The 14,012-nt window shown below is 41.7% G+C and overlaps 1 protein-coding gene across 1 annotated transcript in view; it reads right to left on the reverse strand.

Annotated features, from left to right (window-relative positions):
• nbr1b (NBR1 autophagy cargo receptor b) overlaps positions 1 to 14,012 on the reverse strand; it is a 160,325-nt gene that overhangs the window by 130,224 nt on the left and 16,089 nt on the right. Inside the window, exon 2 of the mRNA XM_008283553.1 lies at positions 599 to 661. Coding sequence (XP_008281775.1) covers positions 599 to 661 — 63 coding nt within the window. The remainder of the gene's footprint in view (positions 1 to 598; positions 662 to 14,012) is intronic.

Here is a 14,012-nt window from a genome sequence, read left to right on the forward strand (position 1 = left end):
GCTGGCCGAATAATTCAAAGGTTGGTATTAATAATTTTAATTCACGCAATCACTTGCTTTAGTGTGAAAATAAGTACATCTTATGTTCCACACTAAAACCCTACACTACGTTGAAGAATTTGCAGATTTTGTACATTTTTAACCACAGCAACAACACAGAATTCATGGTGTATTCTCAGGAGAATTTAATACATTTAAGAAGAAGATGCAATTTCTATCCAATTTGGGAAAGAGAAAGGTAGAAAGCCATTTTTCCAAATTGACACATTAAATGCAACATTGGTGAAATTTTATAGATTATAATCTGACAACATGTTCCTGAAAAGACCACTTTTACTCACCAGTGCATATATACACAAGATGCATTTGAATGTAAACAGAGCTGCTGGAATTTGAATGTGTTTTTGTCCACACATGCAACCTGATGAAAGTGCAGCATGGCCTCACTAAAGCAGCTCGATCAATGAATCCCTTATCTTTATGAAAGTGCAACACTCAAGTAGTGGAGTGCTCCTTTAAAATTACAGTAAAAAATAAAATAAAAAATTTAACAATACGGGGGGAATCAGCAACAACACAACAGCGACGAGTGTCTCACCTCTTCATTCTCCTCGTCAAAATAGGTCAGCTGGAGGCTGCATAGGCCAAAGGAACGCTTCACCTGCAAAAATCATAGACACAAAGGTATGTAGTGACACACAGAGGGTGATAGGTCAGCTGTTCTTTCCAGACAAGAGACAGAGAGAAAAAAATTAGACTTTAGTCATTTGAATTAGCATGAACTTAGTTACTGAGACTAAGATGTGTATGTACAGTGTATAAAAAGATGCAAAACCTTTTTTTTTTCTCACTGTCTGACATTAAATCAGACTAAACTTTTCCTGCTTTAAGTCAGTTAGGATTACCAAAATTATTTTAATTTGCTAAATGCCAGAATAATGACTAAGAGAATTTTTTAGAGATTTTTTTGTCACTTTCTTCAACGACTACTATACCTTCAAACTATTTGGGAAAGCCAAGATGATGATGGAAGCTTTTGATACGTTGATTGACAACATTTGAGTTAATTGGAGGCACACCTGTGGATGTATTTTAAGGCATACCCCAAACACACTGCTTCCTTTTGTTACAAGGGAAAATCTCTAAAGAAATTAGCCAAGACATCAGGAACAGAAATGTGGACCTCCACAAGTCTGGTTCATCCTTGGATACAATTCCCAGAGACAATTGTGCACAAGTATTAACACTGTGGGAATGTTCAGCCATCATGGAAGGAGCTGGGTTCTGTGCCCCAGAGATGAAGTGTTTTGGTGCGAAATGTGTGCATCAACCCCAGAACAAAAGCAAAAGATCTTGTGAAGATGCTGCTGAAGCTGGTAAGAAAGTATCTATCTACAGTGAAACCAGTCCTGTACGGACGTGGACTGAAAAGCTACTCAGAGAGGAAGAGGACATTACTCCAAAAGCGACATAAAAAAGCCAGATTACAGTTTGCAAATGCACACAGGGACACAGACCTTAGTTTTTGGAGACATGTCCTGTGGTCTGATGAAAGTAAAATTGAACTGTTTGGCCTTAATGACCATTGTAACATTCTGTGGAAAAAGGGGGGGAGCTTGCAAGCCTGAGAACAACATCCCAACTGTGAAGTGCAGGGTTAGTAGCATTATGTTGTGGGGGTGTTTTGCTGCAGGAGGGACTGGTGCACTTCACAAAATAGATGGCATCATGAGGAAAGAACATTATGTGGAAAAATTGAAGCAACATCTCAAGACATCAGCCAGGAAGTTAAAGCTTGGGCGTAAATGGGTCTTCAAAATGGACAATAGTGGCTTAAGGACAACAAAGTGAATGTTTTGGAGTGGCCATCACAAAGCCCTGATCTCAATCCCGTAGAAAATTTGTTGGCAGAGCTGAAAAGGCGCACGTGCAACTAAGGCGGCCTACAAACCTGACTCAGCTCCACAAATTCTGTCAGGAGGAATGGGCCAGAATTTCAACAAACTATTGTGAGAACCTTGTGGAAGGATACCCAAAACATTTGACCCAAGTCATAAAGTTTAAAGGCAATGCTACCAAATACTAAGGAAATGTATGTAAACCTCTGACTTTGAAGGAAGTAATAAAAAATTCTTAGTCATTATTCTGGCATTTAGCAAATAGAAATAATTTTGGTAATCCTAACTGACCTAAAACGGGAAAAGTTTAGTCATATTTAATGTCAGATAGTGAGAAAAAAAAACTTTCTGTGTCTTTTTATACAGTGTCTGTAAACTTCTGGTTTCAACTGTACTCTAAGACAAACAAAGTATTGTTCAGCTAGCTCCAATCACACTCCAACTTGCTTCCTATTGAAGGAAAGCCAGCTGCTGTGCTCCTCTGTGGCTCTCTGTTACTTCATTATGTATTCAACACAAACTGATATGAGCTCATAGTGTATGTATTATTTAGCAACTCGGACCAAATGAAAAACAGTTGACACTAAACCTTGTGCTGACTTGCATCCCTCCCAACAACAAAACAACAGCTAGGAGCAAAGTCTGGCATCTGTGACTCAGCAGCACTCGAACAAATGACCTCCTCCAGGCTGCCTGGTTGAGAGAGATGGACCATAAATCTAACTGTACAGGGTTTCAAATTTTTCAGGGTTTTTTGACACAAGGCATTTCAAGTCCTAATTTAAAAACAGGTATTCTGGGCAGATCTCCAGACTAAAACATCCAACTCTCAGGGTGCCAGATTTGTTGTTGTAATGTGTTTTATCCTAAATATGTTCCTTTACCATGAGATATATTTATGATAACTTTAAGAAAAGAGACATATGAGCAGTGCAGTAGCATTTATTGTGGAGCAAAGTGTAAAACTCAGATCAAACATAGAGGTATTTTACTGTCGATTCCTTACCATTTGAGAAAAAAATTTAAATGCAGATACATTATTTATCAGTAGCCCATTTCTCTTCTGGAGAAACCAGGTTGGCATGCTCTTAATGCTGACAGCTGGAGGGAAAAGTAGCTGCTCTTTAGCTAATGCAGTCCTTCCACAGCTGTTGTACAGTGTACGGCTTATAGTTTTTTGAGACCACTATAAACGTTGTGTTGCAAAAGTATATAACATTTTGTGTCGTTTAAAAAAAAACAAAAAACAGCTGGTTCTTCTGTTTCATCCTTCCTTCCTGTTTCACCGGCCTGCTCCCATTTTCTTGTTTCTTAGCAGCTATGGTTACAGCGCTGTTAGATTAGTTTGGAACAGAGTAGGACTTAAGAGTAGAGACGTCACAAAACCATGAAGTAGTACAAATAGTCAGTACAAATACAATTAAAGTTTTGCAATTTACCGCTATAACAAATTCAGCACAATACTAAATTGACTCACAAAATATATTTCTATACAAAGTCCTATTTTTATTTTTAAAAAATCATAGAAAACCCTGCCACATAGACATACAACATTATAAGTTGATAGACTGTCCCGTTATGATGGCAGCTACAAACAATGTGAGCAGCACACATTAAAAAGGACTAGATACTCGATTACAAGCGGGCACCTAATCCATTCCACTAAAATTCAAATGACTCCATTCCTCCTCAAAAGAGTTTCCAAAGCTTCCTCCATGATGAACCAAGATGCTCTGCACACTTCCTCAAATTTGGGCCCAAAAAATGATCTGCATTCCTGCCCTTCTTCGAGAGAACATACACGACCAAGATTCCACTGCCTGACACATGAATATGGTTGAATAATATTCATATATCTCTTTAAGATTTTCCAAACGAATAAAGAGTCATTTTGCTGGTTTGGAACAGTGTGAAAAATGCTAGCATTTTACAGCCATTCCTTTTCCAATGATTGTGTGGAGAAAAAAATGCTTTCTGGGTGAGTGCAAATCATGTGATGAATGCAGAATTTGTTGTAACATGGTTTGGATAGGTGCAAGGTGGCACAGTTGGTAGCACTGTTGCCTTGCAGCAAGACGGTTGCCAGTTCACATCCCAGTGGGGGCACCGGGATCTTTCTTTTATAGAAGAAATTAAGACACTGAATGCAGCGAGGGCTCAAGTAAGGATCTACGACCAAGCTGAAGATTTCATTGAAGAAAGTTCTTCTCAGTTTGATGTTAAACCGTTTAGACAACCTCCAACACTCTATCCAACCATTCTAAGTTACTCCTGCTCCTTCTGCCAGCTACTACTGCAGTGTTTTCAGGAGATTCTCTAAAATGTAAAGACTGGAGATTATCATTTGAAACCTTGATAGACAGAAAGAACATTCCTAAAAAATGAAAAACTGTACTACCTAAAAGTATTTAGGTGATGCTGCAAAGAAAGCAGTTGAAAGTTCCTTCCTCCTTGGCACTGAAGACACTTATGACACAGCCTGACAGCTATTAGAAAAATGCTTGGGAGACCCAATTGTTATCGGGAAGTACTTCAGAGAAAAGCTGCATGGGTGGCCAAAGCAAAGTTCCAAAGACGGTTGTGAACGACGAGACTTTGCAGATTTTATTCAGAGTTGTGAAGCTGCAATTCTCAACATTATGTCACTGGAAGTTCTCAACGACTGCAACGAAAGTCAAAAAATTCAGATGGCTGGTGGCGGCATGTATTCGGATCTCAAAATTGATATCCAGATACCACCACAGCAACTGAACATTCGGATATTTAGATGTTCGGGTTCAGCCTACTAGTTTAGTGCAGAAAGTTCACTGAAAAGACAGTTCAGTGTGTCAAGTTTGTGCAAGAAGGGAAGCTTTGCTTTGGATGTTTAAAGACAGGTCATCGTTCAAGAAGATGTGACAACAGAAGCACATGCGAAAGATATCAGAAATGACAACCAACATGCTTGCATGATGAAAGGTTCAAAGAAAATCAAATGGTAATGACTCAAAGGGGAGACAATGACTCAAAGGATAAACCAAGCACCAAAGATTCTGCCACAACAGCAACCGCAAACAGAGTCTTGCAAGAAGGCTGTAGCGCACAAACATCTGCCATCGTAAGTGTCTGGATCTCACCTATAAAACAACCACAAGCGACAGAACCTTTATCTTGGATGATGTAGCCCAAGATCTCACCACAAGCACAGAAGATGCTCATTGACAGCTTTCTACAATGTCTGCAAAAGCAACTGTCATACAGAAACTGACCAAACCAGTAAGTTAAACCTCAAAGTAAGAGGCTACAATTTAGACAAAAGGATCAAACTAGCACCACTTTTCACACAAGAGTTCATTCCAGTAGGTAGGTCGCACATCCCTACTTCTGAAACTGCTCTAAAGTGGCCTCATCTTGAACAACATTCTGCTGCCACTTCATTGTGAAGTAGGACTCCTCATAGGCGATAATTGCCAACAAGTCCTTCTTCCAAAAGAAATTCTGTCTGGTGAAAAAAATCAGCCATATGCACAGTTAACAGATCTTGGTTGGAGCATTGTTGACTGCTCATATCTATCAAGTAACTGTAGTGATGCAATAGGAACCAACCACAGAATCATAGTGCAATAAGTGACACCTGCTGCACAACCAGCAATTAAGCTGAAGAAAGTACACTTCTTGTGTAAAACCCAGGTCAAAGAGATCAGTTCAATAGACATCATAAGAGCTCTTGAATCAGACTTTACAGATCACAAAGCTGCAATAACCCAGTTTCACAAGAAGACTTCCTGTTCTTATCCAAAGTAAAGGAAGTAGGGGTGTCCATCTCTACTTTAAGAGGCAATCCGATACGAATTTAGATACATGGGTTATGATACAATTCACTAACAACACATTTTAATACATTGTGATTCAATGCGATTCGATGCCATGCAGCTTGAATCTATTTGTGTGGTAAAAAAAATAAATAAAGAGAAATCGTTCAGGTCAGAACAATGTCACTGTGTTTATTTATACAGACAAGACAGACTGTTGCTGTATTAAATTGAGAAAATATTAACATTAACCCCTTCAGTATATTGCAATCCATAAACTTTACAACCTGAAAACATTAACATGGCCTCAGTTTGTTCTGATGAATTTTATCAAACAAAACTAATGTTATGCTGCGTGTTGCTATGGTGGGAGGGTTTTTCAGAACAAACCCGCATTAAGGTTCAAGTTCTGCTCTGGATCTCTGACACTGACTGCACAGACTAACAGACAACACGTGCTTCTGCGTTGTGGGTTTTGCATGGTGAGACAGTAATTAGTTTTGTGTGTTGTTACTAAACAGGCTGCGTGTGTCTGTGTTAAGTTGTGACTATCACTGGGTGTGTTTCCTGAATAGCCACCAGGTGTTAAACACCTGACAGAATGGAAAAGATCTATAGGAATGAAAAGGGATCCTAATCGAGCTGATTGGTGGCACAGTGCGTAGAACAGCAAAGTCGTATTTTTACTGCTGGACAACATAGTTTCGAATCCTCTCACAGAACTTGAAAAGTATGTTCTTCTTATTTTGGTCAGCACGTTTCATTTTGCTGCGTCCAACTGGCTCAAAGGACCTGACTTCCTTTGGCAAAACAAGCTTCCATCCAACGAGAGCACAGTGGGAGAAGTAGAAATCACTGACCTCGAGCTTCGCAAGGCACACACTCACATGGTCAAGACGTTCAAAGAGAGCTCAATAAGCAGCCGCCTCACTCTATTTTCTGATTGGTCCATGGTGGTCAAGGCTTAGGAGATTTGTCAGAGAATTGAAAGGACTTGAACCAAGAACAAAAAAAAATAAATTAGTCTTGAAGAAAGGAGACAAGTTGAAATCTTCATCATTAAGTTTGTTCAAGAAGAAGCCTTTTCCGAAGATATTAACAAATTCCAGTTTCAGAAAGTAAACACATCAAAAGGACATAGCAAGTTAAGACACTTAAACACTTTACTGGATGAAAACAATGTCCTCAGCGTGAGAGACTTTCTCAGTCAGACTTGCACGCCAATGTAAAACATCCAGCCGTTCTTCCAAAGGAATCTCACATATCAGCTGTGCTTGTCAAGCACCATCATGAGCGTGTACATAATAAGGAAGACGCATGACCATGAATGAGTTACATGCAAATGGAGTTTGGATCATTGGATGTGGAAGTGTGGTCTCTTCACACATCTACAAATGCAGACAATATAGGAGAACCACAGAGGTGCCACAAATGGAAAACCTGCCCAAAAAAAGAACTGAAACTTTACCTCATTTTACCTACTGTGGTATTGACTGCTTTGGCCCTTTCATTGTGAAGGGAGGAAGAAAGGAATCTAGGAGACACAGATTTTAGTTTACTTGCTTATGTTCAAGTGGAGTGCACATTGAGATGTTGGATGATCTAAATGCAGACGCTTTCATGAATGCTCTTCGTACCTTCGCGGCCAAAAGAGAACCTCACACTACGTCAACTGATCAGGGAATAAACTTCGCGGGAGCAAGGAGACTGCTTTCTGAGCTTCTCAAAGGATTGGATCTGTTACGGGCAGGGCGGAGACTCAAGCACAGGACAACAGAGACACGGTAGACCAAATCAGTTTAACGATTTATTACACCATAAAGGGAATCCAAAAAAACAATACAGTTTTTTAAAAGGCTAAACCAACACTAGGTACAGACTGGCTAGGAAGAAAACAAAAAGTAAATACTAACTCAAAGAGCTCAACTAAGTGCAGCAATGAACTGGCAGACTGAAAATACGCAGAACTAAAGGTGCTAAGGAAAAATACTGAGTATGCAAATAAGAAAATAAAACTAAATTCAAACCAAGGAAGCTGAGACAAAAAATGCTGAGAAACTAACAGAATAACAAAAGAGGCGCAGACAAAGTACTGAAATAAACAAAAATGCTAAACGACTAACGAAAAGAGCTTTAAGCTAAACGCTTCAAAAACAGACAGACTAAACAGAACAACTGACGAAACAACTGGCTGACTGACTAAGAGCTAAACAAACGGTGAACGGACGAACTGTAAAAACTACTAATCAATGTCGGACTTGGAGAATATACTAAATGCAGTTACTGAGGATGCGGCTGACAGAACGGTGGTGGCTTAACTGGCTGAATACAGACGGAGAGCTGGGGGCAACAGCTGGTGGCGGAGAGAACCGGAGAATGGCAGAAACCAGGAACCAGAGCAGACAGGTGAAGAGCTGAGTCCGGTGGTGGATAGGCGGCAGATGGTGAGAGAAGAACCATGATGAATGGATGGTTGGTGGTGATCGGCGGCAGAACTGGTGAATGGTTCTACGGTCTGCCGCTGGCGCAACATCCGACCACAGCTGAAATATAGCAGACAGAAATGCTACAGCTGGAGCGGACCAATCCTGTGGTGCCAATCGGTTGATTGGTAATTTGGCACACCTGCCTGTATGCTGCCACCAGCCGTGCTGAAGCTCACGAGAGAAAGAGAAAGAGAAAGAGAGAGAGAGAGAGAGAGAGAGAGAACGAGAGAGTGAAAGAGACAGAGAGGGAGAGAGAGACAAGGAACAAGAGACAAACAGAGAGGGAGAGGGAGAGAGAGAAAGAAAGACACGAGGGCAGGGGCCGAGGTTGCGGGGTCATGACAGGATCAGGAACGTCAAAGAGCGATTGGGTGTGAATTCATCATGAATGTCACATCAGCAAGCCATATGGGTGGAGTTTGGGACCATCAAATTCGAACAATCAGGAGCAGTCATGCTTGATAAGTCTGCAAGCAGGTTGGATGTCACAACTTTGAGAACATTTCTATGAGATGATGGCTGTCATCAACAGTAGGCCCTTAAGTGTTGAACATCTTCATGATCCTACTGGTCCAGAGATGCTCACACCTAACCGTATATCGACAATGAAGTCATCAGTTATTCTGCCTCCACCAGGACAGTTCTGCAAGGAAGACTTGTACCTCAAAAAGAGATGGAAAAGAGTGCAGTTTTTAGTTAATGAATTCTCACAAAGATGGAAACGGGAAGACTTGCTTAACCTTCAACAAAGACAGAAATGGCAAGGACCATAAAGGAACTCAAGAGTAGGAGACATTGTGATCCTACAAGATGACAAATCACCCAGAAATAAATGGAAACTTGTCAAGGTTGTGGAAACTTGCCTGAGCTCAGATGGCATGGTGAGAAAGGTCAAGTTACTGATCACAGATACCACATTTGAAAAGGGACAACCACGGACTAGATCATTTCATCTAGAAAGACCTATTCACAACATATTTACCTTACTAGAGGCTAGCTCAGTTGCATGCAAATAGCTGTGCTCCATTAAAACCTAACAGCTACATTTATTATTATTTTTCTTGAAGAAAATCCCACATGCAAAGGAATAAGTGATTTTGGTGGGAGTGTAAGTATTAAAACCTAATTTCATGTATGACAATGTTATGTCATGTATGTCATATGAGTTAATGTTAATTTAACGAGTACAAATAATGTATGTATGGTTGAATTTGAGTCAGAAAATGTTGTTAAAACAAGTTGAGCTTTTGTGCGCAACTCAGGTTTGTGTTTTCGGTTCCGGTACGACGATAATATGACGCGCACACAGACAGGTGAACATGCTTTGACTGTTTGATTAGACCAGACATGCCACTGTTACATATGGATGGATGCATCCAACAAGACTGAATGACCTGTTTTTGTGACCGGCGGTGCATCGAGGTATTTTGCCACAGTGGATTATCCATTTTTATGTCAGCACTTAGTGCCCTGCGTGCAAATGTTCTATCACAACAATTCCACTCGTCAGTATTTTGAGGGAGCACTGCAGTCACATCTTTCACTTAGCCCTGCATACAATGAGTGTGATTAGGTTAAAGAAATACAAACAAGACTGTGAATTTTTCCCCCTAAAGCAAAATAATAGCGTGGTGCAGCCAGACCTCTATGTGCAACAAAATGAGCTGGAAAAGTGAGACTACACCTGGTGCAGCTGCCACAGTTCACAAACAATAAAAATTACATTTGAGGACCTGAATGTTAGGACAACATGTTGGTAAAAAAAATTAATAACTGAAACTGTCAGCTTGAATTCTGTGTCCAGACTCGAATGCCTGTCTTTAAGCTGCTTAGGTAAGTAGGACATTTCCTCACTTCATTCCAAACAGTTAGTTCTTGGGAGCCCTTAATGACCAATTGCACAAATAAAATAATTGCATTACTGGTAGAAAATTAATTGTTTTGATTAATTAGCTAATGTATAAAATAGTTGATAATCCATATTTGAACTTTTCATTCAGTTTCTCTGTTGACTTAGACTCTTGCCTCTCTATGTCAGGCACTACAGACATTGGCACGACTAAAAGACAGCAAAAACACCAAACTATAGGTTGTTTCTGCAAATACAGAAAACATGTAAATTCAGAGCACTGTTGCCTCGCAGCAAGAAGGTTGCCGGTTCGCGTCCCGGTGGGGGCACCGGAATCTTTCTGCGTGGAGTTTGCATGTTCTCCCCGTGCAGCGTGGGTTCTCTCCGGGTTCTCCGGCTTCCTCCCACACAGTCCAAAAACATGTTGAGGTTAATTGGTGATTCGAAATTGTCCGTAGGTGTGAATGTGAGTGTGCTTGGTTGTCGGTCTCTAAGTGTGGCCCTGCGATGGACTGGCGACCTGTCCAGGGTGTCCCCTGCCTTCGCTGGGATAGGCTCCAGCCCCCCCGCGACCCTAGTGAGGATTAAGCGGTGTATAGAAAATGGATGGATGGATGTAAATTCAGAAAACAATGAACATTATTTAAATAATGTGACTATTATGTGGTGATTATGGACACGTTTAAATGTACGCTTCGGATTCCTGTTTCTCTGTCTGTTTTCGGCTGGTGTGCTTTTCATTTTCAGGCTGGGCAGGGCCGATCAGAGGAGGACGCTCCCCCAGCTGTGGCTTATCACCTCATCAGGACAGGATAAAGCCTCTACTCACCTGGACTCCTGTGCCAGATGATTGTGAATCCTACAAGTGGTACATTCAGGCCCTTAGCAGCAGTTTCGAGCACGAGTGTTCCTTCTGCTAAGTATATTTCGAGTTTACAAGTAGTTGAGAATTTCTCTTTTCTGTTCTCCAGCGTCCTCTCCGCCGGCCCCAGCGTCCAGCCGCCCGCCCTTCACGCCAGCCTTTCACCACACAGCAACACGAGTCAAGTCCTCATTCCACACGAGCACCGGCACAAGAAAACCTCCACACGAGCACCAGCACGGAAACTTCCCCTCCTGCACCGCCACTGCAAGCTGCACACATGCCCCGGATTCATCACCTGCCTCCTGGTGCCCTACACCCCTGGTTTCCCTTGAAATAAACCTGTTCTTCCCTTTACTTTCCGTCTCCTCTTCGTTTGGGTCCCACACACACACCGTGTGGCCACGAGCCACCACATATAATCCAGTGCTTTATGAATTATGGAAGAACATTTTTTAGTAACACTAAAATTGCCCTCACGCAGAGGCACTCTGAAAGTGTGGATCCCATTCTATGGTGCCAGGCCTACTCCAGTTATTCTCATTCCATGGATGGACTCCAACTCCACCATCCTGGACTGCAGCTGGTGACAGTAGTCACTGCTCTGCTCTCCAGGAGACTTGTGGTGGACTGGAGGGTCACTCCAACCAGAACCTGCAGCAGGTGGAGAACTGGTTCATTCCCAGCTCAATTAAGTTACAGAGCAGAACTAGGACACCTACTTGGCTATCTCGTCCACTTGATGAGATACTCGACTACCATCACCAGCTGTATGCAATGTATAGTACCTCTATATATATTTTAAAATATAGAGGTACTGATTGTTACAACATTACTGGACATGAGCCAAACAGAGTTTCATTGTTACTTCCTGTAACTGTAGCCTGATCACCTGTGCTCATAACAGCCCAGAACAGGTCAACGAAACTGCAGCTCTCCCATTGTTCACTTTCTTTTCTTTCTTACTCTCCTGCTCTTTGCCCTGGTCCTGATCCTGTTCTCCACAGAGACACACCAAACTGTTTTTCCACAGCAGAGATGCATACGCCTGCACTACAGTTTTTCTGAATTGCCTAGCCACTAAACCCTATGAACAGAGCCTATTACCTGAGTCAGTCACTCTTTTGGCAAACCCATAAACAGTTTTTACCAAGTTAGACACAACTTGCACTGTGATGCAGTGTGGTGCATGATGGTAAACATGGCAGAAACTAAACACTGGTGTCATACACTATATTGCCAAAAGTATTCGCTCACCTGCCTTGACTCGCATATGAACTTCAGTGACATCCCATTCTTAATCCATAGGGTTTAATATGACGTCTGTCCACCCTTTGCAGCTATACCAGCTTCAACTCTTCTGGGAAGGCTGTCCACAAGGTTTAGGAGCCTGTTTATGGGAATTTCTGATCATTCTTCCAGAAGCGCATTTGTGAGGTCACACACTGATGTTGGACGAGAAGGCCTGGCTCTCAGTCTCCGCTCTAATTCATCCCAAACGTGTTCTATCAGGTTGAGGTTAGGACTCTGCACAGGCCAGTCAAGTTCTTCTACACCAAACTCTCTCATCCATGTCTTCATGGACCTTGTTTGTGCACTGGCGCACAATCACACTAGAAGAGGAAGGGGCCATCTCCAAACTGTTCCAACGAAGTTGGGAGTATGGAATTGTCCAAAATCTCTTGGTATGCTGAAGCATTCAGAGATCCTTTCACTGGGACGAAGGGGCCAAGCCCAGCTCCTGAAAAACAAGCCCACACCATAATCCCCCCTCCACCAAACTTTACACTTGGCACAATGCAGTCAGACAAGTACCGGTCTCCTGGCAGCCGCCAAACCCGGACTCGTCCATCAGATTGCCAGATGGAGAAGCGCGATTCATCACGCCAGAGAACGCGTCTCCATCACTCTACAGTCCAGTGGCAGCATGCTTTCCAACACTGCATCCGACGCTTTGCATTGCACTTAGTGATTAATGGCTTGGATGCAGCTGCTCTATCATGGAAACTCATTATATGAAGCTCTCTACGCACTGTTCTTGAGCTGATCTGAAGGCCACATGAAGTTTGGAGGTTTGTAGCGATTGACTCTGCAGAAAGTTGGTGACCTCTGCTCCCTATGTGCCTCAGCATCCGCTGACCCCGCTCTGTCAGGTTACATGGCCTACCACTTGTGAGTGAGTTGCTGTCATTTCCAATCACTTCCACTTTATTATAATACCACTGACAGTTGACTGTGGAATATTTAGGACCGAGGAAATTTCACGACTGGACTTGTTGCACAGGTGGCATCCTATCATAGTACCACGCTGGAACTCACTGAGCTCCTGAGAGCGACCCATTCTTTCACAAATGTTTATAGAAATAGTCTGCATGCCTTGGTGCTTGATTTTATACACTTGTAGCCATGAAAGTGATTGGAACACATGATTTCGATTATTTGGATGGGTGAGTGAATACTTTTGGCAATATAGTGTATGTACACACTGTGACCAAAATTGACCACACTTGTTTCTAATGATGTGATAAAACCCATTTAAACCAGTTCAGAGTGCACATCAAAAGAATTTTTCCCTGCATGGCAGTGAAAAGTATATGACAAACAACTTTATACCAGGGAAAATCTCCTACAGGCCATGAAATTGGCCTGTGGTGACATAGGTGTGTAGTCCTACAGGAAATGGACCCTGCACACCAGAACATTATTCTGTTGTTGCTGGACGAGGGAGAGCATTGCTTGAGATGTAGACAGAGTCCTCTGGCCTTTCTCAGAACACAGTTTGTAGTGTTTGTGGTTTTGTTTATTTTGACAGTGCTCAATCCACTAAGTTGTGAATAGTTTCTTTTGGAAAACAAAAACATTTACTGAATTATGTATATATAGTTTTACAAAAAAAAAAGAAAAGAAAAAAAACTCTGAAACTAAACTACCGGTCAAAAGTTTTAGAACACCCTAATTTTTCCAGTTATTTATTGCAATTCAAGTTGTGCAAGTCCAATGAATAGCTTGAAATGGTACAAAGGTAAGTACTGAACAGCCAGAGGTTTAAAAAAAAGGTTTGGTTACACAAAACTGAAAAATAATGTACATTTCAGAATTATACAAAAAGGCCTTTTCCAGGAAACA

This window comes from Stegastes partitus, unplaced genomic scaffold, assembly GCF_000690725.1.
Source record: "Stegastes partitus isolate 25-593 unplaced genomic scaffold, Stegastes_partitus-1.0.2 Scaffold319, whole genome shotgun sequence".
NCBI lineage: Eukaryota > Metazoa > Chordata > Actinopteri > Pomacentridae > Stegastes > Stegastes partitus.